Source organism: Indicator indicator, chromosome 34 (assembly GCF_027791375.1).
Source record: "Indicator indicator isolate 239-I01 chromosome 34, UM_Iind_1.1, whole genome shotgun sequence".
Lineage (NCBI taxonomy): Eukaryota > Metazoa > Chordata > Aves > Piciformes > Indicatoridae > Indicator > Indicator indicator.
The window spans coordinates 6,583,009-6,608,755 of record NC_072043.1 but is presented as its reverse complement, the minus strand read 5'-3'; the positions used below and the strand labels follow the sequence as shown (position 1 = coordinate 6,608,755).

The 25,747-nt window shown below is 48.3% G+C and overlaps 2 protein-coding genes across 2 annotated transcripts in view; one reads left to right on the top strand and one right to left on the bottom strand.

Annotated features, from left to right (window-relative positions):
• Positions 1-364: 364 nt before the first annotated feature.
• Positions 365-8,150, top strand: JAM3 (junctional adhesion molecule 3). Its single transcript, XM_054395574.1, has 8 exons — positions 365-473; positions 1,994-2,107; positions 2,787-2,939; positions 3,561-3,763; positions 4,262-4,361; positions 5,119-5,248; positions 7,227-7,281; positions 8,067-8,150. Exons 1-8 carry the CDS (start codon positions 365-367, stop codon positions 8,100-8,102), a joined length of 900 nt encoding a protein of 299 aa, XP_054251549.1. The 3' UTR covers positions 8,103-8,150.
• Positions 8,151-13,259: 5,109 nt separating this feature from the next.
• The window catches only part of NCAPD3 (non-SMC condensin II complex subunit D3), a 40,178-nt gene continuing 27,690 nt past the window's right edge, over positions 13,260-25,747 (bottom strand). Inside the window, exons 22-33 of the mRNA XM_054395572.1 lie at positions 24,609-24,688; positions 23,236-23,373; positions 22,353-22,486; positions 21,755-21,954; positions 20,515-20,625; positions 19,937-20,092; positions 19,021-19,184; positions 18,097-18,236; positions 17,921-17,992; positions 13,921-13,998; positions 13,748-13,802; positions 13,260-13,371 (exon numbers count right to left, since the gene is read on the bottom strand). Of these exons, the coding sequence (XP_054251547.1) occupies positions 13,260-13,371; positions 13,748-13,802; positions 13,921-13,998; positions 17,921-17,992; positions 18,097-18,236; positions 19,021-19,184; positions 19,937-20,092; positions 20,515-20,625; positions 21,755-21,954; positions 22,353-22,486; positions 23,236-23,373; positions 24,609-24,688 (1,440 nt within the window). The remainder of the gene's footprint in view (positions 13,372-13,747; positions 13,803-13,920; positions 13,999-17,920; positions 17,993-18,096; positions 18,237-19,020; positions 19,185-19,936; positions 20,093-20,514; positions 20,626-21,754; positions 21,955-22,352; positions 22,487-23,235; positions 23,374-24,608; positions 24,689-25,747) is intronic.

Below are 25,747 nucleotides of genomic sequence, written 5' to 3'. Positions count from 1 at the left end.
TCAGCTCTCTGATCATCTTGGTGGCTTTCTCTGGACTCTCTCCATCAGGTCCCTGTCTCTCTTGTGTTGGGACTCCAGAGCTGGACACAGCCCTGCAGGTGAGTTCTCACCAGAGCTGTTCCTTTACCATGAGCACAAGGCACACACAGGCAGCTCCTGCTGGCACTGGGCTTTGTGTTAAGCTCCCTCTTTAATTGCCACTTCTAACAACTCTGTTTTCCTGTATTTCCACCAGAACTCCTAAATAAACTCAGGGCTGCTGGACTGGGTGCATTAGGGAGAGGTTTTTATCTGGGGAAGGCAATTCCTGGTGGCTGACTGAGAAGATTTCTCAGCAGGCAGCATGTTCCTAGCTGGGTGACTTATGAGCTGTGCTATTTCTTATTACCTTCTGTTTGTTTTTGCAGGCTGCAGACTCTTGGCTGTGGAGCTGACATCCAGCAACACCAAACCCGTGGTGCAGGAATTCCAGAGTGAGTGCTGTGGGAGCTTGCTGGCTGCACTGCCCTCTGCCTGGGGAAAAAAATGAAAAAAGGAAAAAAAAAAAAGAGAAGTTTTTTGTGCCCAAGCTGGGAAAAAAAATCATGTTTATTGTGCCCCAAGTGGGAAAAATCTTGCTTATTGTGCCCTAACTGGGAAAAAATCATGCTTATTGGACCAAAAGTGGGAAAAAAATCATGCTTATTGTGCCCTAACTGGGAAAAAAATCATGCTTATTGTACCCTAACTGGGAAAAAAACATGCTTATTGTGCCCAAAGTGGGAAAAAAATCATGCTTATTGTACCCAAAGTGGGAAAAGATCAGGCTCATTGTGCCCTAACTGGGAAAAAAATCATGCTTATTGTACCCAAAGTGGGAAAAAATTATGTTTATTATGCCCTAACTGGGAAAAACCCATGCTTATTGTGCCCTAACTGGGAAAAAAATCATGCTTATTGTTCCCAGAGTGGGAAAAAAATCCTGATTATTGTACCCAAAGTGGGAAAAAAATGATGTTTCTTATGCCCTAACTGTGAAAAAATCATGCTTATTGTACCCTAACTGGGAAAAAAATCATGTTTATTGTGCCCAAAGTGGGAAAAATCTTGCTCATTGTGCCCTAACTGGGAAAAAAAAAATCATGCTTATTTGTACCCAGAGTGGGAAAATTCATGCTTCTTGTGCCCTAGCTGGGAAAAGCCATGCTTCTTGTGCATGCTGTCTGGTTTCTTGGAAGAGGCAGGGCTACCCAGAGCCCACAATCTGGAAAAGCACTTAGGAACGTGCCTGTGTGTCTCCCTGTTTAGCACAGCACTGGATGGAAATGGTTTATTGAAGTCCCCTGCAAGCCCCTGGCACTGCAGAGTGTCTGCCTAAGTGCTTTTTTGAACTGGATCCCAAAAGGAGGAAAAGCAGTGGCCTTGCAGTTAATACCCTGAAAAGGGAGTTGGGCTGTTTCTGCTTTCTCTTGGCCTCACTGCAGAGCTGCAGTGTGATGCTGGGAAGGCCACTTCTCAGCCCTGCTGGGATGCCCTCTTCTGTGGAGGAGGTGGAAGATGCCACACTTCAAAGGGGGAGTGGGTTTGCTGCATTTAGCCCCAGGCAGCCCAGTCCTCAGTCCATTACCAGACGCCACCCAGGGAGATTCTGCATCCCTGACTCACGTTGCAGGCTGTGATTAGCAGCAAGACAGTGCTGTGGACTCACCCTGTCAGAAGGTCTTGTTTGTCATAAGTTAGAGCCTGTAGAGAACAGTGTGTTCATTTCTCTTCATGGTTGATATCTGCTGGGCCATTATTTTTGCTGGCCCAAATCCATCTTTCCCCTTCCCTCCCCCCCCCCCCCGCCTAGCTCCTAGAACCCAGCAGTGTTTCTGGTTTTGAGGCAGATGAAAGAGAAGGTTTGGCTCTGTGGGCAGCATCTCCTCATAAAACACTGTGCAAAGCAGCTTAAAGCAGAGCAAAAGTACAGCTGCTTCCTATTGACCTGGACCTCCTTGGTTTCTCCTGCTAGGTGTTGAGCTGTCCTGCATCATTAAATCCACTGTAACACCAGATCCCAGGATTGAGTGGAAGAAGATCCAAGATGGAGAAACCTCTTATGTGTTCTTTGACAATAAAATGCAGGGTATGAAGATTTCTTGTTCTCAAACTCCCAAAACAGCCTCAGAGAAAATACAGCAGAGGGCAGACAAGTCTGTAGGAGGCAGGACCTCCTGCTGCCTTGCTGCTTTGTTGATCATAGTCATGGAATGGGTTGGGTTGGAAGGGACCTTAAAGATCATCCAGTTCCACCCCCCGTGCTATGGGGCAGGGACACCTCCCACCAGCCCAGGTTGCTCAAGGCCTCATCCAGCCTGACCTTGAACACCTCCAGGGAGGGGACATCCACAGCCTCCCTGGGCAACCTGTTCCAGTGTCTCCCCACCCTCACTCTAAAGAATTTCTTCCCAATCTTCAGTCTCAACCTCCCCTCTCCCAGCTCAAAGTCATTGCCTCTCATCCTGTCACTCCAACCTGGTCTTGAACACCTCCAAGGAGAGGACATCCACAAACCCCCAGGGCAACCTGTTCCAGTGTCTCCCCACCCTCACTGTCAAAATTTTCTTCCTCCTCTCCACTCTCAATCTCCCCTCTCCCAGCTCATTTTATCACTCCAAGCCCTTGCCAAAAGTCCCTCCCTTGTTCTCCTGTAGCCCCCCTGGCCTTGATCCATGATCAGCTGCTTAATTCAGATGCCTAAAATTAACCTGACTACCCTGATTTTTTTTTTTTTCCTCTCTCTTTCTCTCTCTCTCCCCTCTCAGGAGACTTTGCAACTCGTGCAGAAATCCTGAGCAGGACCTCGCTGGTGATTAAGAACACCACCAGGATGGACACTGCCACTTACCGCTGCGAGGTGGCTGCCCCTGCAGATACGAAAACCATCGATGAGATAAACATCCAGCTGACAGTCCAAGGTACTGCTGGAAAGCCAGAGAGCTCTGCAAGCACTGCTAGCTAACAGGAGAATCTCTAGGGCTCTCCACAGTTGGCCACAAACTGGTGAAGGAGCTGGAGAACAGGGCTGGGGAGGAGCAGCTGAGGGAGCTGGGAGCGTTTAGTGGGGAAAAGAGGCTGAAGGGAGACCTCATTGCTCTCTATAGCTCCCTGAAAGGAGGTTGCAGTGAGGTGGGGGTTGGTGTCTTCTCCCTAGTCTCAGGTGATAGAAGGAGAGGAAATGGCCTGAAGAGTTAGGTTGGAGATGAGGAACAATTTCTATGCTGCAAGAGCAGTCAGGGATTGGAACAGGCTGCCCAGGGAGATGGTGGAGTCCCCATCCCTGGAGGTATTCAAGAAACCTGTGGGCATGGCACATGGTTTAATGGCCATGGTGGTGCTAGGTTGATGGTTGGACTGGGTGATCCTGGGGGTCTTTTCCAACCAAAACAATTCTGTGGTCCTGTGAGACAGTGGCACTCTTGGAAATTGTTTAAAACCAGCTAGAAACAGGGGGAGGTTCTGCCACCTCAGAAAGCACATCAGGAATGGTTTAGCTCTGCTCAGCAGTGTCACTTACATGGTTTGCCTCTTCCCCACAGTGAAGCCAATGACTCCTAGATGCACTGTGCCTAAAGCTGTACCTGTTGGCAAGACAGCCTCTCTTCACTGCCATGAGAATGAAGGATACCCCAAGTCCACTTACAGCTGGTACCGCAACAGTGAACCTTTGTCCCCGGACACCAAAGCCAACGCCAAACACCACAACTCCTCCTACACCTTGAACCCCACCACAGGCACTCTGGTAATGCCCTGGCAGGCATAAGCAAGACTTGTTGAAAAGGTTGTTTATGAGGTTGCTTTAGAAAGACAAAAGTCATTGCATGGCCTTCAAGGAAGGTGTAGGTGTGGTAGGATCCAGGTGAGTTGGGAAAGGGAAGGTTCAAGATGGAAGATCTACCACAGGCACTCTGGTAATGCCCTGGCAGGCATAAGCAAGACTTGTTTTGTTGAAAAGGTTGTTTCTGAGGTTGCTTTAAAAGGACAAAAAAGTCATTGCATGGCCTTCAAGGAAGGTGTAGGTGTGGTAAGATCCAGGTGAGTTGGGAAAGGGAAGGTTCAAGATGGAAGATCCTAGCTGGTGGGGTTTGATCACTGCTAATACCACTTGGCTTTTTAGGAGGGAAGGAAGATATCTCACAGCCCACTGTGAAGCTTATTAGAGTTGGAAATGCATGGTGATAGGCTCCCAGAGTGCCTCCTTTCTCTCATGCCCTGCTGCCCTCCCTTTTCTCCTGCCCAGGTGTTCCATGCTGTGCACAAAGGGGACACAGGTCGGTACTCCTGCATAGCCACCAACGATGCTGGCTTTGCCAAGTGTGAGGAGCAGGAGATGGAAGTCTGTGAGTACCTCTACATGCTTCTGTTTGTCAACCCTGATGAATAGATTCAGAGAATCACAGAATGGTTTGGGTTGGAAGGGACCTGAAAGCTCAGCCAGTTCCAACCCCCTGCCATGGGCAGGGACACCTCCCACCAGCAAAGGTTGCTCAAGGCCTCATCCAACCTGGCCTTGAACACCTCCAGGGAGGGGACATCCACAGCCTCCCTGGGCAACCTGTTCCAGTGTCTCCCCACTCTCACTGTAAAGAATTTCTTCCAGTCTAAATCTCTCCTCTTCCAGCTTCAATTCATTCCCCTTCACCCTATCAGTACAAGCCCCTGTAAAAAGTCCCTTTGCAGGGGCTGGACAGGAACATTTGGAAGCAAAGACCTGCCTTGCCTTGCAGAATTTCTAGAGTGACTTTAGGCTTTGTAGATGGAAAGACTCTGATTTATCCACATCACTTCTGATCTGAGGATCTCAAAGCACTCTGCAGAGAGGCCACTCACCCCAGGCCATTCTCAGCAGGTCCAAGACCATTGAGACCAACCATTGACCTAACCATGGCCTCAAGTGCCATGGCCACAGGTTCCTTGAACACCTGCAGGGATGGGGACTCCACCACCTCCTTGGGCAGCCTGTGCCAATCCCTGACCACTTTTGCTGCAAAGAAATTGTTCCTAATCTCCAACCTACACTTCCCCTGGCACAATTTCAGGCCTTTTATTGCTACTTCCTTAAAAGAAATATGGGATGATGTTTTCTCTCTTTGCCAGATGACCTCAATATTGGTGGGATAATTGGTGGAGTCCTGGTGGTTCTAGCAGTTTTGGTGCTCATCACTCTTGGGATCTGCTGTGCCTACAGGAGAGGATACTTTGCAAACAGCAAAGAGAGTGGGGAAAGGTAAGCTGGGATTGAAAGTGTTCTTGCACAAGCTCCTGAAGAAGCTGGTGGCTAAAATACCTTCCAGTGCCTGGCTTGGACATTCCTTGTTAGTTCCCTACCAAAGACTACAGGCAAACCCAGTACCTGAAGTATCCAATTCACCACTCTCAACCCTGCACCACGGCCAAGGTTGATTTGCTTAAGGGAGAACGTGGTGGTAGCTACCCAGAGCAGTCAGAGGGGTGAAAGCTGTGCTCTAATGTAGAGTCCTAGAATAGTTTTGGTTGGAAGGGACCTCCAAAGGTCATCCAGTCCAAACCCCCTGCAATCAGCAGGGATATCCTCTGCTGGAGCAGGCTGCTCAGAGCCTTGTTGAGCCTGACCTTGAATATCACCAGGGATGGGGTCTCAACTACCTCCCTGGGCAACCTGTTGCAGTGTTCCACCACCCTCATGGTGCAGAACTTGTTCCTCACATCCAATCTAAATCTATTCTCTTGTCCCTCATCCTGTCACTCCAAGCCCTTGTCAAAAGTCCCTCCCCAGCTCTGCTGGAGCCCCCTTCAGGTAGTGGAAGGCTGCTTTAAGGTCTGCCTGGAGCCTTCTCTTCTCCAGGCTGCACAACTGCAGCTCCTTCATCCTGTCCTTATAGGAGAGGTGATCCAGTCCCCTGATCATTTTTGTGTCCCTCCTCTGGACTTGTTCCATCAGGTCCCTGACCTTCCTGTATTGAGGGCTCCAAAGCTGGATGCAGTGTTCCAGGTGAGGTCTCACCAGAGCAGAGGGGCTCCTAGGATCCCCTCTCTCCATCTCTGGCCCCACTGCGTTGGATGCAGCTCAGGCTGCCACTGGCTGCCAGTGCCCATTGCTGGCTCACATCCAGCTTCTTCCCCACCAGGACCTCCAAAGTCCTTTTTCACAGGGCTGCTTTCTATCCTCATTCCCCAGCCTGCATTAATAATGAGGATTGTTCTGACTCAGGACCCTATACTTGGTCTTGTTGAACGTTCACCTTGAACCTTCACCTGGGCCCACCACTCCAGCTTGGCTAGGTCCTTCTGGATGACATCACATCCTTCTAGCACATCAACATATCCTCCTATTTGCATGGAAAGAGGGGAGCAGCCCAAGTAAAAGCCTGCAGGTGTTTCTCCAGCAGCTGATGTGCTGCTGGCATGATGAGATCTACGCTGAACAGAGCTCACTGCTCAATTAGTGGAAAGCATCAGGACATGCATCGAAAATATATGCAGAAGATTTGGCTCTCTGCAGGAAATCTCATGAGCTGTGAGAACCTAAATTTGGGATTCAATGCAGCCAGTGCAGAATGCACAGGAAAACATTAAACCCAGCAGCATTAGCATTAGAAACAGGCCCTGATGTCCTTACAGAACCTGGAGAAGAGATAATGTATGGAAGCCCAAGCTGCTCGCCAGAGAGATTTGTTCTATAGCAAATGTTGTTTGTCAGAAGCCCTTTTCTGTGTTTTTTGGTTGGTTGTTTTTTTTTTTTTAAGTTTTGTTTTGGTTTTTTTTTAATTTTATTTTAGCTTTGGTTTGGTTTTCAACAAGAGCTCCAAATGTCCTATTGAAATGCAGCTGAGGGTTGGCACACGCTGGACTCGACAGCAGTATATAAATTCTGCATCCCAATGGGACTGCAAACAGAGTGGTGCTTCCTTGGAGCCAAAGGGAAACACAGTGAAGGTTTCAAATGAACTTTCTAAGGGCCACAGGAACCTGTGCTCACAGGGAGCAGGGCAGGAGAGTCCAGAAAAGAATCCCTATGCAGAGCTGGGCTTGTGGAAGCATCCAGCAAGCTTTCTACCTTCTGCTGGATGCTGGAATAAGCACAGCTCTATCCTTTGAGAAAGGAGCTGCTTTTCAATCTGCTTTCTTTTCAACTGTTCCTCCTCCTTGTCATCTTTTGAGCACCTCCCCTCCAAAATCCTGCAGTCTCTTTTGTCCCAGAAATGAAATCTTTTCCTTTATTTCAGCTACAAGACTCCAGCAAAGCCTGATGGTGTTAACTATATCCGGACAGATGATGAGGTAACAAATGATTTGCATTTAACATCTCTCTGCTTAGGAGAAGAAGAGGGTGGGCAGAGGACTTCCAGCTTTTTTAGGGCCTGCAGACTTTCTTAGAGTGGGCATCACTCAGAAGGATGTAGAAGAGAGAGAAGAAAACAGAAGGGAGAAAGCTGAATCATTTCCTTAGAAATGATAAAGAGTTTAAGTTGCCTTAAGTGACTGATGCCAAGAGCTATCAAAGACAGCTCTGCTCTGTCTGTTAGCTGATGGCTTGACCCCCTTAGGATGAGTTTCATTGGATTAAGTGGGCAGGCCATGATGCTTTTACAAGAGAATTTGCATTTTGGGATTTGAGAAGGATCACTAAGCTGAAGATCAGAAAAAAAAAAAAAAAAGCCTCTCCCTCTTAGCAGAGCTACTGAAGAGGGAATGAGAAAGTCCCCTGCTAGGCTTTGGTAAGAAAGGACAGTGGCAGAAAGAGCATCTGACCAGTCTGACTGGTGGCTCCCAGTCCTTACCAGCTGGAAGAGGGTGCTACATAGAGTGCTGGAAGTCATGCAGAAGGGACCTACCTTTGGGGATAGCAGGAATACAGAGGTGCCTGAGAGACACTGGCACAGGTTGCCCAGGGAGGCTGTGGCTGCCCCCTCTCTGGAGGTGTTCCAGGCCAGGCTGGATGAGCCCTTGAGCAAGCTGTGCTGGTGGGAGGTGTCCCTGCCCATGGCAGGGGGGTTGGAACTGGCTGAGCTTTAAGATCCCTTCCAACCCAAAGCACTCTGAATCTGTGAACTCTTTTGTTGCAGGGTGACTTCAGACACAAGTCTTCGTTTGTCATCTAAGACTCCGAAAGAATCCTGCAAACCAGCAAAAGCAAGTGTGAAAATACCTCCTCCAGGAACTCAAAGCAAGAGCAAAGGATGATTTAAGTGCGCTTGGAAGAGTTTGGGACACACCAGAACTCGATAGCTCTCTGTATCTCTCTTTATTTTTCTTTGCCAAAGTTTCAAGTAACTCCTCACTGCCCGACTTGCGTCTCCCCTGCCTCCAGAGGTACCAACAGGATCACCTAAACCTCTCCCTTGGACTAAAGAAGCATTTTAATACTTCCCAAGAGGCTGGGCTGTGGAAGTTTGTGGATTTGCCTTCTATTTGTGCTGCAGGGACACAGCCACAAGGTGCAAAGCAACCAGGGGAACAGCGTTAGGTAAAGGTGTAGCAGACAGGACTGGCAGATGTTACAAAGTAGAGAAAAAAAAAAAAAACAAACCCAAAAGGTGCTGATAGAGCAATAGATGGACTGCAAAGAATGAGATTGATCTGTGCAAGGGGGGGAGGGAGTCTTCCTCTCAGCACCTTGTTGCCCAGGCCTGGCTGGTGACTTTCACCCATTTGTGATTGTCTTGCTCTTTTGACTCCGCTCCTGTGCAGAGAAAGGGGGATCTGGGTGGCCTCCAGAAGGGGTAAACACAACTAACCCTTCTCAGCCCCTTTTTGTTAGCTCCCTGAAACCTGGCTGCTGCTGCTGCTCCAACTAACCTGAGGCATGGGCAGCAGCAGGCCAGAAGGATGGCTCCTGGCCACTGCTTTCTTGCACGCAGGTAACCCCACTCTAATCTGCACAAAGCATCACTCAGGCTTTGAAAGAGGCTTAGAGGGGGGAGGCAGAGAACCTAGTGCTGAGACATCCTCTGCAGGAAAATTCAAGCCAAATACTTTCCTGGGCTGAGATTGCCAGAAAAGGTACTGAGATAGCTTCAAGTTTGTTTGTTTGTTTGTTAACCTTCTCCATTTATTTTATAAAAACCTCTCCTCCCCCGCCCCCCCCCTTCTAAATTTTTTGCAAAGATCTATTTTGATTACTTCAGAAAAAAAAAAAAAGTTACATTTCTATTTAAAGTGTAAATAGGTGATGCCAGCAGGGTTTGAAGTAATGTAGGTATTTTTTTACTGTTTTTTTTCTTTCCTTCTTCTCTCCCCTCTCTCAAGCTACAGGGAGGAGCTCAAAATGTTGTTATAGAATGGCACTGCCAGAGCATATCAGTATTATTGCCAAGTGGCATAGAAAACTGCAGGTGGAACAGCATCTCTTGCCTCTGAAGCTAGCTTCAGCCATCTCCTTGTCACAAGAGGTCTTACCAGACACAGAACAGAGTCACTCAGGGATAGTTTTTGTAAATTTATGGCAGGAGCTATCAACTGTTTTTTATATATACATAAAAAAAAAATTGTACTTTTCTTGCCAGTGACCAACACTTTGTATTTTGTTGTTGCAAGAAACATCCAGGAATGGTTTTCTTTTTTTTGGATTCAGTTCCAACAAGGTTGACAGAGTGACTTTAATGTGTGCTAGCCCTCTGCAAGTTCCCTAAAGCACTAACAGGGTGTGAGAGCTATGGCAACCTTAACAGGTTTAAACTGCATAGCCAAGGCAACTGCTTCTGGAGCTGGGGAAGCAAAAGCTCAATACAAAAAGCACTTTTGTAGTGTCAGCTGCAACTTCTTCTCTAGCTGGTAAAAGGAAAAAAAAAAAAAAAAAAAAGAGAAACCAAATCTCTTGTCTTTAATCATTGCCCAGAGGGGTTGTGGAGTCTCCTACTCTGGTGAGATTCCAAACCCACCTGGACACTGTGCTCTTGTGCAACCTGATCTAGGTGACTAGATGACCTCCAGAGGTTTCTTCCAAGCCCTTACCATGCTGGGATTCTATGATTGGAAAGCCTTGTTTCCCAGGAACAGACAAGCTGGTAGTGTTGAACAGCATTGGGTGATCTCAGACTGCAAGCTGTGGATGCAACACTAGGACTGTGCTGTGGTTTAAGAAATGTTTTTTAATGTAGCAGAAGTTAGTGTTCTTGTATTTCCAATATGAATTGAGTTGTCTTAACTTTTCCTGTATACAGTATTTTGGATACTTGATGATTTGGACTGTCAGTGGTGGTTTTTTTTCCTCCCCCCTCTTTCTAGTGGTCTGCATTAATCTGCTTCCTTCCCTCGGGGCCTCGCTGGACCTGCCAGTGCTGCATTTCTTTTGCCTAAACAAAGTGTTACCCCTTCTCCTTTTGCTAATCAAAGTAAAAACCAAGGATGGGGCAGCAATAACCATATGTTCTCTGTGTAACTTGGACATCACCACTGCTACATGATGGTTACCTCTTTAAGACATGCTCCCCAAGCAAGCCACCCAAGTGCTGCTCGCTGGCTGCACGCTGCCTCTGCTCATCCTGGCAGGAGGGAGCTAATATTCCTCTGCACCTTCTCTGTAGCCACTACTCCTTTTCTATGCTGCTGTGGGATACCTGTAAGAAGGGAGAGAAAGGGTTTGAACCAGGGTAGCTCTGGGCACTATGGGGTCACAATCTACAGTCTCACCATGAGCACCAAAGGCAACCTTCCTGTGGGAAACCAGCAGGCTAAGAATCCACTTCATTTGGAGGGCTAAAAACGTGACAGTGGCATCCCTAAGGAGAGGAGGGGAGATGAGCCCCCTGACACAGCTCATGAGCTCTGATGGATGAATTCATTGTATCATAGCATCCAGGTTTGTATTAAGGTCTGATGTTTTAACTTTTGCCAAGAATGTTTTCCAATAACACCAAGCTCCAAAGGCATTCTTGCCAGGGCTTGGTGTTTGGTTTGGGGTTTTTAAACAGCCCTCACGTTGGAGGCTTCTCTTCTCACTTCAGTGAAATAAGGGAAAGCCTTTTGTGGCAGAGCACTCACTCACCTGCTTTGTGCTGAAGGTAACAGGAAGTCCATGTGGCTGTTAATCAGTTCATTCTTGGACATCAGTCTACCCCTGGTTCTTCTCTAGAGGAGACAGATTAATGTTCACAGGGCTCATCTCAGTGCTGCTGGAGGACAGAAGGAAAACTAGAAAGGCACAAGTTAGGAAATAAACTATTCCAGTGTACCATTCCAAGTGGTTAAGCCAAGTCTGTTTCCTCTGGGCTTCATTGGAATTGCTCAGGCATTGGAAGAGGCTGCCCAGGGAGGTGGTGGAGTCCCCATCCCTGGAGCATTCCAGAAATGGGTGGCCATGGCACTGTGGCACATGGTTTGATGGCCATGGTGATGGTGGCTTTTAGGCTAGACTCAGTCTTAGAGGTATTTTCCAACCAAAACTATGATTTTAAGGCAGGAGATTAGGTACATAACAAATGGATGTGGCCACAGTCAGCCATGGTTGAAACCAAAGCCATTCCATACATCCCCTGTGCCCCAGGTTTTGCCTTTGATTTGGAGAATAAAGCTTAATCTCACTTGAAGCTTTCTCCAGTCTTCAAACAGTAGAGGCAAAGTGAGGGCAGCTTTGAGATTCCAGTGCAGGAGGTAAGTGCCTCTGGGAGGGCTGTGGCAAAAAGCACATTCAGCCCCTTTGTTCTCACTTGTGCAAAAAAAAAAAAAAAAAACCAACCAAAAAAAAACCCCAAAAAACTGCTCAGGCCAGAGTAGGACAAACCAGCACGGAAAAAAAAAAACTAAACCCAGATCCCAGTTTCAATGAAATCTAGGACAAGAGCTCTGTAATAGAAGCTAACAATGGGAAAACTTCAGTGAGGTTCACATGGCATCAGAGACACCCAGGAATGGTCACATTCCACCCCTTACACAGCCCATTAGGTGTTCAAGGAATGTGTGGGCATTTGGGGACATGGTTTAATGGCCATGGGGGTGTTGGGTTGAAGGTTGGACTCAATGCTCTTAGAGGCCTTTTCCAACCCAAACAATTCTGTGATTTGTGCTAAAGAAGTTAGCTGCAGAGCACAAAGCTGTGATATGACTTACCAACCTTGATTTTAGTGAGTTAATCACATCCTCCTTGCAGTCAAATAAGAGTTTAGATTTAAAAGCTGCTGTGCCCAACATAAAGTGAACTTAGTGCCCAAGTGACCAGTGACCTAGCAGAAGAAACCTCAGAGGCTGCAGAATCATAGAATCAACCAGATTGAAAGAGACCTCCAAGATCATCCAGTCCAACCTATCACCCAGTCCTATCCAATCAACCAGACCATGGCAGTCTCCTCTTGAACATCTCCAGGGATGGTGTCTCCACCACCTCCCTGGGCAGCACATTCCAATGGCAAATCTCTCTGGGAATAACTTCCTCCTAATCTCCAGCCCATACCTCCTCTGGCACAACTTGAGACTGTGTCCCCTCATTCTGATGCTGGTTGCCTGGGAGGAGACTGACCCCCACCTGGCTACAATCTCCCTTCAGGTAGCTGTAAACAGCAATGAGGTCATCCCTGACCCTCCTCTTCTCCAGGCTAAACAACCCCAGAAATCCACAGAGGACAAAATAAATAAATAAATAAAAAGAAATAATTGCTCTGTCAGATCAAGAAAAAAAAAAAAAAAGGATGGGGGGAGGAAGAAGCTGTAGGTGGAATTAATTCTGTAACCATTTATTTTCATAAAATGTTAATAGTTGGAAATAACACAGCTGAAGAAGGGAAATATCCCATATAAAAGAACCTGAAGGCTGCTCACACACACAGGAGCCTGCACAACAAATAAGAGGTGATGTAGTGTGCAATTAGCAGATTTAGGGGTGTGGCAGTGCCAAGCTGCTTTACCTTTGTTGAAATGAAAGCAACTCCAGAATATAACCAAGAGGGACAATGAGGGATGGAGTGAATAAGTGAAACCACTCACTCCCCTGCCAAGCTAAGTTGCATTTATTGCTGAGCTCGTGGCAACATTCTGCTCTTTCCTTTTCCAAATGGACAAATTATACATCCTGGGAGTGAAGTGCAAGGCTCCCTTTCTATTGCAGCTTTATACTCCAGAGAGCTTGGCCAGCAGCAGCAGTAGCAATTCATAATTCACACACGTGCTAATACAGGCTTTGTGTGGCCAGATTCTGGACACTCTCAGCTGAGAACTAACTTCAGAATAGATAAGGAGGGAAGGATGTGTGGCTGCAGTGATTTCTGATTACAGAGGCAAAGATTTCAGGCAGCATGATGGTTCTGTACAGAAGTCCAACAAAAGGATCAGTTCTCTGGTTTCAGTGGAGTCCTCCTCTGGGACCGTCTCAAAGGGCCACGGTGGTTGCTGCTTTTCCTCACTGAGGATTCCACCTTCCACTCCCGGAGCTGGGCCAGGCTAAAAGAAAGAAGAACCATTTGTTTTGAAGCACTTCACCAGTCTTCCATAGAATGGTTTGGGTTGGAAAGGACCTTAAAGAGCATCCAGTTCCAAACCCTCTGCCATGAGCCAGGACACCTCCCACCAGCCCAGGTAGCTCAAGGCCTCATCCAACCTGGCCTCAAACATCTCTTTGAGCAACCTGTTCCAGTGTCTCCCTACCCTCACTCTAAAGAACTTCTTCCTCATCTCCAGTCTCAATCTCCCCTCTTCCAGCTCAAAGCCATTTCCTCTCATCCTGTCACTCCAAGCCCTTGCCAAAAGTCCCTCCCCAGCTTTCTTGTAGGGCTTCCCAGGTGCTGTGAGGGCAGCTGCAGACCCACGTTGAACTCACGGTTTCTCTGGTGACATGAAACAGATAATGTCTCTCTGCTCATCCTCCTTATTCCCTGCAAATAATGCAGATATTTTCATATTTAAAAAATGCTAGACATGATCATTTGGGAATTTTTTTCCTTTTCTTTGCCCCCTTCCTCCTCTCAAATTAGAACCACAAAAATAACTTGCCTGGAGGAGCTGAACCCGGTGTGTGCGTCAAGCTGATGTAACTGACCCCAGCACCAAAAGTCAAGTCATGAACGGTCTCTGAAAGAACAAGCACATATTAGCAGTCAGCTTGTGACATGGCCAGAGGGCAAGGCATGCTGTCTTAGAGCACTTCAGTGTCACAGAGGAAGAACATCCAGTTAATTGCAAGCACACACACAGCTCTCTTTTTCAGCACAGCAAGCCACAGATTCATAGAATGGGTTGGGTTGGAAGGGTCCTTAAATGCCATCAATTTCCAACCCTCACCCCTGCCATGGGCAGGGACACCTCCCACTAGCCCAGGTTGCTCAAGGCCTCATCCAACCTGGCCTTGAACACCTCCAGGGAGGTGTCAGCCACAACATCCCTGGACAACCTGTTCCGACGTTTCCCCATCCTCACTTCCTCATCTCCAGTCTCAGTCTCTCCTCTTCCAGCTCAAAGCCATTGCCCCTCATCCTGGCACTCCCAGCTCTTGTCAAAAGTCCCTCCCCAGCTCTCCTGTAGCTCCCTTCAGGTACAGGAAGGATGCTCTAAGGTCTCTCAGAGCCTTCCCTCCAGCAGTTTGAGCAGACCCAACTCTTTCAGCCTCTCCCCATAGGGGAGATCCTCAGTGTGTCCCACCCAGCCTCAACACTCTGCTGAACTTGCTGTGCCCATCAGCTTCCTACTCCAGATTTACAACCTGCTCTGTATATGACCTCAGTCAGGCAGCTCCTTGTGCTGCCTAGGTGGGAGAACCACAGCTTCTACTGATGCTTTGCCATCTTGAGGCTCTGGCCAGCCTGATCTAGTGTGAGGTGTCCCTGCCCACAGCAGGGGGGTTGGAACTAGATGATCCTTGTGGTCCCTTCCAATCCTGACTGATTCTATGATTCTATGATCTTTCCCAACAGCAGGTTAGTCTCAGACCAGTTGCTTTGCCCAGTCAGAACTGGGGGCCCCTGCAGACTGACACAGGACCTGAGCAGCCTTTCTGTGAGGAGCTGCTTGCAGCCAGACAAGAGGCATCACTTGACAAGGAAGCCTGATAAAATTTAGCTTGCCTGAATAGGCCATAGTTGTCAGCTGTCTCTTCCCTGTCATTTATCTCAGGAAAGATGTCACAATATTCAGATTTTACTTTATTCAAAGCTCTGTTTTATGCTCATGTTTCCCAGAAGCTTTCAGAAGGAATTAAGGTAAAAAGTGCTTTATAGGGCAGGAGTTGGAAACTCTGCTGAAAGGACTTCTCTCTACAGACTAACTGGGTCTGCTTTTTAATTGCTTCCCTGTGCTGGAAAGGAATCACTGAAGCTTGTAGTGGAAATCCAACTTGATCTATCTCCTTAGTTGGCTTCTGCCATCTCTTAGGACTGTCCTGTAGGTGTCCTGGCTTTGTGCAGGGTGCATGAAGAAGCACCAGACCCACCCAGCCCTTCTCAAAGGAAGCAGCAGGAGCTGAGAAGGAGACCCAAAGACAGCAGGGGAGGGAGTGACAGCCAGAAGAGTCAAGATAGAGGAGAGACAGCTGTTCTTAACTCCTCGAGTACAAAGTGGTTTACAAAGAACTGCATCTGTGATAGCTTTGGAATGCTGGAGCAGAGGAGTCAGGATGGTTTATTTTGATTGCCTGTCAGCCTGCAAGGCCCAGCACCACCACGCAGATGGCTCAACACACGCTCGCTCAAGTGATGGAGCTGCTCTGTACAGTTTGTCTCCCTGCTGAAGGACACATGCTGCCTCCAAGAGAAGCAGCAATTCAGCCCTAGTAGCACTGCAGATTAACGTTCCTCTGCCTCCTTCTCCACCATATGGTGCTTAAGAGAAACAGCCGTGCAAGCTTCCAGCCAGAGATGTGGTGCTTCAAGATTCCTGCTCTCAAAAACCAAAAAACCATGACACACCCCCCCCACTTATTTTTTTTTTTTTTTGGCACAGAGATCACAAAATCATAGCATTGTTTTGGTTGGAAGAGACTTTTAAGATCCAACCATCAACCCAGCACCACCATGGCCCCTAAACCCTGTCCCAGACTGCCATGGCCACAAGTTTCTTCAACACCTCCAGGTATGGGCACTCCACCACCTCCTTGGGCAGCCTCACACTTGCAGCAAAAAAAATTGTTCCTGATGTCCAACTTAAACCTTCCCTGGCACAATTTCAGACCTGATACTAGGGAGAAGAAACTGAGTCCCACCTCACTGCAACCTCCTTTCAGGGAGCTGTAGAGAGCAATGAGGTCTCCCTCAGCCTCCTCTTCTCCACACTAAACACACCCAGCTCCCTCAGCTGCTCCTCATCAGCTTTGTTCTCCAGACCCTTCAGCACTGCTTGTTGCTCAGGCAGCAAAGAGAAACACTGAGCAGACAAATCTGGCTGAACAGCAGAGCAGAGAGAAGAGCAGGGTCAGATTTTCCAGTGGATGCACACCACTGCCGCTGGTTTGCTGCTGCCTGCCCGCCGCTGTCAGGTCTTTGCAGAGCGCTGCACAGCTGACTGCCTTATCTCTGCCTGTTTGCACAGGCAGCCCCAGAGCACAGGCAGGCAGCCCTGCTTCTGCAACACCCACCCCTCCCCAAACATCTCACCCCTGCCTTAAGGACAGCTGGCCCCTCAGACACTGACCTGTGCTCCCAGCTTAGCTAGCTGGAGCTTTCTCCAGAGTGTGCGAGGGAGACCTTAGGGCTGCGTTTCAGTATCTGAAGGGGACCTAAAGGAAGGCTGGGGAGGGACTGTTTGGAAGGCTGGGAGTGTTAGGACAAGGGCAATGATATGAAACCAGAGCAGGGCAGTTTTAGGTTGGACATCAGAAGGAAGTTCAGCACAATGAGAGGGGTGGAACAGGTTGCCCAGAGATGTGGTTGAGTCCCAGTCCCTGGAAACACTGATGATCACACTTGATGTGGCCCTAGGCACCCGGAGATGTTCCTGATGACTGCAGGGGGGTTGGACAAGATGACCTCTGAGGGTCCCTTCCAACCCAATGCAATCTGTGAATCTGTGTTCATCACTCTCACAATTCACATTACAACAGAGATGCCCTAAAGGAGCTGAGCAACAAACTGATGTAAAGGACAGGAATCTACTCCTGAACTCAGCTCCACTTGTGTTTGACTATATCTGCCTCTTGCACCTCAGAAAGGGACACTGCAGAGTGCTGCAGGTCTGTCATAGAATCAAGCAGGTTGGAAGAGACCTCCAAGCTCATCCAGTCCAACCTATCAGCCAGCCCTATCCAATCAACCAGACCATGGCACTAAGTGCCTCATCCAGGCTTCTCTTGAACATCTCCAGGGACAGCAACTCCACCACCTCCCTGGGCAGCACATTCCAATGGCAAATCTCTCTCTCTGTGAAGAACTTCCTCCTAATCTCCAGCCTATACTTCCCCTGGCACAGCTTGAGACTGTGTCCCCTTGTTCTGCTGCTGGGTGCCTGGGAGAAGAGACTGACCCCCACCTGGCTACAACCATGGGTCAGAAAGCACCCATGGAATCAAAGAGTGGTGGAGGAGTGGTGGAGTTGGAAGGGACCTCTAACGATCACCAAGTTCAACCCCCCTGCCAAAGCAGGATCACCTAGGGCAGGTCACACAGGAACACATCCAGATGGGTCTTGAAAGTCTCCAGAGAAGGAGACTCCACAACCTCTCCAGGCAGCCTGCTCCAGCACCCTCACACCAAAGAAATATCTCCTCATGTTGAGGCAGAACTTCCTGTTTCCCAACTTACATCCATTGCTCCTTGTCCTATCACTGAGCACCACCAAAAAGAGCCTGGCACCTTCCTGACACACACCCCTCAGATATTGATAGACACCAATAAGATCCCCTCTCAGTTCTATGGTTCTGCCACAGCCATTTAGAGAGATCAAGAATCCACAGCAATCAATGACTGACTTTCTCTGCTCTTCAGCAGAGCCACGCAGTGCTGCCTCTCTGAGGGAACAAGTGCTCAGCCCAGTGTGGCCAGGCAGGGCTGCTCTGGGGGACACTTACGTTCTGGTGTGCTGACTGCTCTGCCCGTCACCAGCACATTTCCTCCAGAAGACTGCTGGCTTTGAAAGGATGCTAGGAATGACAAGGAAATGATTAGGAACAGGACTGTACTCACTTAGAGACCTCAAGGGTCTAACAATCAGGCTGTGACAAATGGACTGAAGTCAAGCTCTTACCTTGCTTGCTGCCAGCTGTGCTGGATGGAAGGGATGCGGCCAATAAACGTCCTCCAATGCTCTTGCTGCGCTGCCTGTTTTGGGATTCCATGACTTTCCTGGCAGAGTTCAGGATAGCAAAGGTGCTCAAGGATACTGGCCTGCAAGGCAAAGAAGGGGACAGAAACAATCAGGTGACTTCCTTCTGCAAAGCCAGATGAGATGCAGATCAAGAGAGAGCTGTCCCCTCTCAATCCCTTATGATCTTAAACATCAGAGGGAGAAGGTTATGCTGCAACTCCGCTGACTTTCATGTCAATAAATAAGGACTTGCATCAAAAAGAGGGTGGCCAGTGGCTCAAGGGAGGTTCTTCTCCCCTTCTGCTCTGCCCTGGTGAGGCCTCATCTGGAATACTGAGTCCAGTTCAAGGAGGACAAAGACTTGTCAGAGAGAGGACAGAAAAGGGCTCCAAAGATACTGAGGGGACTGAAACATCTCTGTGAGAAGGAAAGGCTGAGAGAGTTGGGGCTGTTTAGTCTGGAGAGGAGTGGCCTGAGGGGGATCTGATCAATGCTTCAAGGGTGGGTATCAGGAGGATGGGAGCAGGCTTTGTTCAGTGGTGCCCAGTGGCAGGAGAAAGGGTAATGGACACAAACTTGAAAATAAGAAATTCCATTTAAATATGAGGAGGAACTCCTTTCATTGAAGGGTGAGGGAGCCCTGGAACAGGCTGCCCAGACAGAGGGTGGAGTCTCATCTCTGGTGACATTCCAAACCCACCTGGATGAGTTCCTGTGTGACATTTAGGTATACCTACCTTAGCAGGGGGGTTGGACTGGATGATCTTCAGAGGTACCTTCTAACTCCTACCACTCTGTGAGGGGATAAGCAGAGCAACAGCCCTGCAGGAGATCCCAACTGGTAATACAAAGAGAAACCCATACCTGTGTCTGAGCAATGGCTGCTTCGGAGAGTTAGGTGTAGCAAACTCCAAAGGCACAGAGGAAGGCCTGGATCCAGCTGGCAGGGACTGCCTCCCACTTACAGGAGACTGAGCATTGTCACTGCAGCCACCAGAAGGTACAGCTGCCTCCAAAGATGGGGGTTGCTACAGAAAACAGGAGAAGAGATGGTGTGACTAACAATGGGTACAAGATGCTGCGTGCTGGAGAAGTGGCCTTTGTGTGATGGATGTAAAGGGGTGCTAGGGAGAAAGGAGTTGCTGGACAAAATGTTAACAAGGAGGGAACAGGGAGCCTTGATGGGGTACAAATGTCCTAGTTTAGAGGTTTATATATAGGTGCTCTTTTAAAAAAAGAGTCAGCAGAGAGAAAAAGGTACTTCCAGGGTAGAAGTCATCTCATCTTAAGGTAGGTACCTAAAATAGCTCAGGACAATTGCCCCAAGCACATAACTCATTTCTTTACACTGCCTTCAAAAGAGGATCTGCCTGACTAAGAGAGATGCAAGTTTCCACTCAGTATACCCCTAAAATCAGGCAAAATAAACAGGTCAAGAAGAAAGAGTTCATCTTCTTTACCTCTCTGGGAACAGAGAGCAACACAACATGCAAGCACAGCTTGTGGTGATTTTGACTTAGCTTTCCCTCTAAATTCAATCCTCCTCCCATTAATTGTTTGCTGCTCCTCTTAACATGTGGTGTTTGTTGTCATTCTAGAGCATATTAAATGACTCTGGAAAGCAAAGCTTCTGTCAGCAAACACCAAGAGGAATGAGAACATTACACAAGCACTCTGTTCACAGTGCTATAACAGACACACAAGGGTCTGGCTGTGACATGCACACCAACTTCAGCAGAGACAGGACATGGAGGGAGTTAATGGCACCACCACCACCAACCTCTGCCTGAGCTGCTGAGACCTGCTCCTGCTCTGACTCCTTCTCACTGGCCAGCTGCTCTTCATACCTCTTCATGTCATACTCCAGCTCGGCTGCCAGCTGCTTGTCCACAGCAAAGAAGTCTTTGATTTCATTTCTGTAATCTTGCATCATTTCCTGGAGCAAGAAGGAATGGTGAAACTCTTTCAGACACCTCTCCTGTCTACTGCTTCAATATCTCCATTCAGATCACAGCTGCTTAAGTGCAAAAGGAAATACCAGTTGGTAGAGCAGAGGTGTTTTTAACAGACTAAGAGTTTGGATTCCAATTGGTACTTCAGAACATGGAGAAAGCTTTCCAGCTTTCCTTCTGCCCACATTCCACTGAGGAGGTTCACACCTAACACACTGTGAGATCCTTATCTAAAATCCCCTCCACCTCCTACATTATTTAACACAGTGGCAGTATCACAACATCATATGCCTTCTCAATTTCCTTCTAAGAAGGCTGCTTGTTCCATTGCTGCTTGCACATCTAACATTAGCTGGAGAGAGGGAAGGAAAAAACCAAGTCCCAACAAGGAAACACCTCCCCTTACCCGGAGGTAGTTCATAAGGTCCTTAAGAGCTGGGATCCTCTTCTGCTCCATCAAAGACTTCAGGGATGTGATTATTGGGATGACATTCTCCACAAAGTTCTTCTTTTGAACCTTAGTTTGAAGAAGGCATGAGCAGTTAGAAGATGAAGCCAAGGAGAAGGCACTCTGTGGTCAGCTGAATGGCTTAAAGTGAGCAGAGCTCCCACAGCACAGAAGGGGAATTACTGCAATTAAGCTGCTCTTAGGCTGCACCCAGAGCTGGGCTTTTAACATAAGTGGAGACTTTTAAGATCCATCACTAATTCACTGCCTTCTTACACCCAAGGCAAACAGCCAAAAGATGCACCAAAAGAAAAAAAAAAACACGCAACATTGTTCCACTCAAATGCTTCACAACTGAGAAAGCTGCAGAACAAATGGAGCCTGGCACAGCTTCAGAGCCTGCAGAGGAAATGCATCTCTGATCAGACTGACCCCAATCTAGCCAGAAGGTTGTGTTTGGACAACACCCAGAGCTTCCACAGGTGCCCTTGGATCAGGGTGGACCTACAGACTCTGAGTAACAGCCTACAGGCACAGCAGGTCACTGGCATTCCTGTGTATGCTACCTGGGCCATTTTCATAGAATCATTATGGTTGGACAAGAACTCTAAGATCAAGTCCAATCTTCTACCCAACACCTCCATGACCATGAGTGAACTGCCATGTTTACTTGCTTCCCAAACACCTGCAGGGACAGTGACTCCACCACATCCCTGGGCAGCCTGTTCCAAAGCCTGACCACTCTTGCAGCAAAGAAATTGTTCCATATTCCCAACCCAAACCTCCCCTGGTGCAGCTTGAGGTCAACTCTTGTCCTGTCATTAATTACTTTGGAGAAGAGTCCAACACTGCTTTCACTCCAACCTCCTTGCAGGCAGCTGTAGAGAGCAATGAGTTCTCCTCTCAGCCTCTTCTTCTTCAGGCTAAACAACCCCAGCTCCCTCAGACCTCTCCTCACAAGCCATGCTCTCCAAACCCCTCACCACCTTCACTGCCTTTCTCTGTAGCCACTCCAGCCCCTCAATGTCTTCCTTAGACTGCAGTGCCCCAAACTGGACACTGTACTCAAGGCATGGCCTCACCAGTGCTGGTCACTACCTTACTCCTGCTGGCTGGCTTGCTCAAGCTTCTCTGTCACAGAAAGCCTCCCAAGTATGGTGGCCAGCCCTCTTCCCACACCAGATCAAGCGCCACTCACCTGTGAGATGAGCTTCTTTTGTGCCACCTGCATGACAGCATTGGCCATTGCCATCTCATCTTCATCAGGCTGCACATCTTCATCAGGCTTTGATCTCATAGTTGATAGCTTAATTTCTTTGCAGCTAAGGACTTCAAATGTGTCTGAAAGCAGCTCACTGGCTTCCAAGTCCAATGGAAGGACCATATCCACAAAGCATGCTGGAACACACAGGGAAGAAGGAAGTCTTTTACTGGGATGAGCAGTGCCAGGAAAAGCAGGATGATAACAGAGCTGGATCGAGAGCCTAATGACACAGAGTCCATTTGGAGATCTGAAACCAAAGAAATTCCACCTCAACATGAGGAGAAACTTCTTTGGTATGAGAGTGGTGGAGCCCTGGAGCAGGCTGCCCAGAGAAGTTGTGAAGTCTCCTTCTCTAGAGATTTTCAAGACCCATCTGGATGCATTCCTGTGTGACCTGCCCTGGGTGAGCCTGCTTTGGCAGGGGGGTTAGACTCGATCTCTAGAGGTCCCTCCCAACCCCTGCCATTCTGTGATCCTGTGATGTATAGACACCAATTCTTTGTTTGCCAGAGTTTCAGTGCCAGACCCTTACCTAGGATGCTGTGGCTGATATTTGTTGTAATGTTGAACCTCTGCTCATCTGTGAAGTGCTCTAGCAGGAACCTGTAGATGTGCATCCTCTTCTCTCTATTATCTTTTCCCTTCAGAGAGAAGAGATTCTTCGCCCTGTAGCAGAGCAAGAACATTTCACAAGGGCTAAGTCACATTATGACAGCTCACAGAAATAATAAGACTTGAAAAAAAAAAAAAAGAAAGAAAAATCAGCAAGGAATAGTTGAATGTCACTTTCAACACCCAGAAACCTTTTAAGGCACAGCAAGTGCCCAGAGATCGTGTACCCCTCCTGTGCCAGGGGAGGTTTAGGTTGGAGATGAGGAACAATTTCTTTGCTGCAAGAGTGGTCAGGCATTGGAACAGGCTGCCCAGGGAGGTGGTGGAGTCCCAGTCCCTGGAGGTGTTCAAGAAATGTGTGGCCATGGCACTTGGGGACATGGTTTAGTGACCATGGTGGTGCTGGGCTGATGGTTGGACTCAGTGATCTTAAAGGTCTCTTCCAACCAAAACAATCCTGTGTGTGATAGAATCACAGAAGTCCTCCCAGCAGTGTCACAGTCTCACAGTATATCAGAGGTTGGAACCAGAGATCATCAGGTCCAACCCCCCTGCCAGAGCAGGATCACTTAGGGTAGTCTGCACAGGAATGCATCCAGGTGGGGTTTGAAAGTCTCCAGAGAAGGAGACTCCACAACCCCCCTGGGCAGCCTGCTCCAGGGCTCTGTCACCCTCACTGTAAAGAAGTTTCTCCTCATGGGGAAGGCAGCAGCCAACTGAACCCTGTTTCTCCCCCACTGCATACCACCAGCACTTTCTGCATGGCCAGACAGCCCATCAGGTGGCACTGAGGAGATACAAACCTTGCACTCTGGGGGAACCTGTTGTACTTCTCATGCTTCTCATAGCTATTGAAATGGAAGATGCACTCAATGAAGTGTTGGGAGAACATGGCTGGATTCCTCTTCAGCAAGAGATGCACCAAGCAGAACTCTGCAAACCTGGAAAGGAGGGAAAGGAAGAACTCATCAGCTGGTAGCTTCCAAAAGCCACCCCTGAGATACAGTGCAGGGTCAGGAGCTGTAAAGCCAGGGGATGGGCTGTCCTCTGCTACATCTCCCTCACCACATTTAATTCTTGCCTAGCTCCATCTGGGCTTGAGCAAGGATCTCAGCTTATTGACATGAAGACTTTTTTCTCCATCCAGAAGGAGAGAGATGTTTTCAGCAGCCACAACACTGCTTTAACTTTTTGCCATTGAACAGAGAGAGAGAAATCAATTTGAACTCGAATTCAGGCACCAAACTTTCATTATTTGAATAAGTTAAGTTGCACTGTGGCCAAGACACTTCAAGTACTTTGCACAAAGTTAATCAGCAAAACCCTGCAAGAGGTGGAAGTCAATCCCAGACCTGAAGAATGTGTTCTCCTGTGGAAGCAGGCACTGAATGCAGATGCAAAAGAAAAAAGGCTCCCAAAGAAACAGCACCATGTTCCTTAGCTAAAGCCCTAGGAACATGATGCTGCAATGTCACCATCTACTGGAAAGACATTTTTAGATGTTTGAAAACTCCCTGAAGAGCAAAGAGTGGGACTCTGCCTAGGAAGCAATGACAGGATGGTGGCTTTGGAAACACCAATCTTCAGATGAACTGTTCCAGGTAGGAACAAGTAGCAAGGGGTCCAAGCCTGCCCTACATCCAGGCTGGGGGATGATGAGATTGAGAGCAGAAGGATTTGGGGGTGCTGGTGGATGAAAAGCTGGACAGGAGCCAGCAATGAGCACTTGCAGCCCAGAAGGCCAATGGCAGCCTGGGCTGCATCCAAAGCAGCATGGACAGAGATGGAGAGAGGGATCCTGCCCCTCTGCTCTACTCTGGGGAGACCTCACCTGGAGCCCTGCAGCCACCCCTGGAGCCCTGCAGCCACCCCTGGAGCCCTGCAGCCACCCCAAGCATGGACCTGATGGAGGGGATTCCACCCTTTGGGCTGCAAGTGCCCACTGCTGGCTCATGTCCAGCTTCTCATCTACCAGTACCCCCAAGTCTTTTTCTGCAGGGCTGCTCTTGATCTCATCATCCCCCAGCCTGGATTGATATCTAGGATCACCTAGGTCCAGGCACAATCTGCTCTGTCACTGCAATTTTTTCTTTGCATGCTGAAGGTGGAAGATAGAGTGGTTTGAGTACTTCTCTGATCTTCAATTCCTTGGTTGTTTCACAGGTGAGTATCTTACCTAGCAATATCTGGATCTGGATCCACCAAGACACTGACAAAACGGAAGAAGAGAGAATCTTTCCATTTCACAAACTCCTCCTGTAAGAAATGGTAGACAAGATTCAACCTGAAGCAGGCAAAACCCAGCATGTGAGCCTTCAGACTAGAGTCAGGATCTGACAACTGCAGCTGGAGATACACAAAATAAACCCTCAGCAGCCAGACTTCTGGAGGATGCTTTAAACACCACGAATGCCACAGCAGCAAGCAGTTAGGTTTACCACAGATATGAATTAAAAAGAAAATAGAAACATGAAAAATCTGTTCTCCCATCTTGAGACACATGTGCTCTTCAACACCCTTCTCAGAGCAAAATGCACTCCAAATCTGCCTTGGTTAGCTTCACGTGAACATCAGGAGGGTAAACATCTTGGGCAGGTTGCCCAGGGAGGTGGCAAAGTCACCATCCCTGAAGGTGTTCAAGAAAGGTATGGCCATGGCACCTGGGGACATGGTTAATGACCATGGTAGTGTTGGGTTGATGCTTGGTCTGGATGATCTTAGAGGCCTTTTCCAACCTAAACAATTCTGTGATTCTATCATTTACATCTTCACAACAATAAGCAGAGAGAGTGGGAGAAAAAGGTGCTGTGATGCTCATTATCTTCATTCATACAGGAGTGAAATTGAAGAGAATTCAAAGAAACAAAGAAAAGACAGAAGAGAGGTGAGGGAGTCTCCATCTCTGGAGTAATTCAAAACCTGCCTGGATGCTGTTCAGTGCACCCTGCTCTAGAAGAACCTGATTTTGGAGTAGATGAACTGGTACCTGAAGGGGGACTAGAAGAAAGCCAGGAGGGAACTTTTGACAAAGGCTTGTAGTAACAGGACAAGGGGCAGTGGCTTTCAGCTAGAATAGGGAAGATGGAGACTGGAGATGGGAAGAAATTCTTTCCAGTGAGGGTGGGGAGACACTGGAACAGGTTGCCCAGGGAGGCTGTGGATGTCCCCTCCCTGGAGGTGTTCAAGGCCAGGCTGGATGAGGCCTTCAGCAATCTGGGCTGGTGGGAGGTATCCCTGCCCATGGCAGGGGGGTTGGAACTGGATGCTCTTTAAGGTCCCTTCCAACCCAAATCATTCTATGAACCTATGGATCTC

What these genes read in the sequence shown, in the direction of transcription:
- JAM3 (XM_054395574.1), top strand. Translation starts at nt 365, where the DNA reads ATGAGCTGTGCTATTTCTTATTACCTTCTGTTTGTTTTTGCAGGCTGC. An exon ending in CTTTGACAATAAAATGCAGG is followed by an intron (nt 2,108 to 2,786) that starts GTATGAAGATTT and finishes CTCCCCTCTCAG; the next exon opens with GAGACTTTGCAACTCGTGCA. An exon ending in ATATCCGGACAGATGATGAG is followed by an intron (nt 7,282 to 8,066) that starts GTAACAAATGAT and finishes CTTTTGTTGCAG; the next exon opens with GGTGACTTCAGACACAAGTC.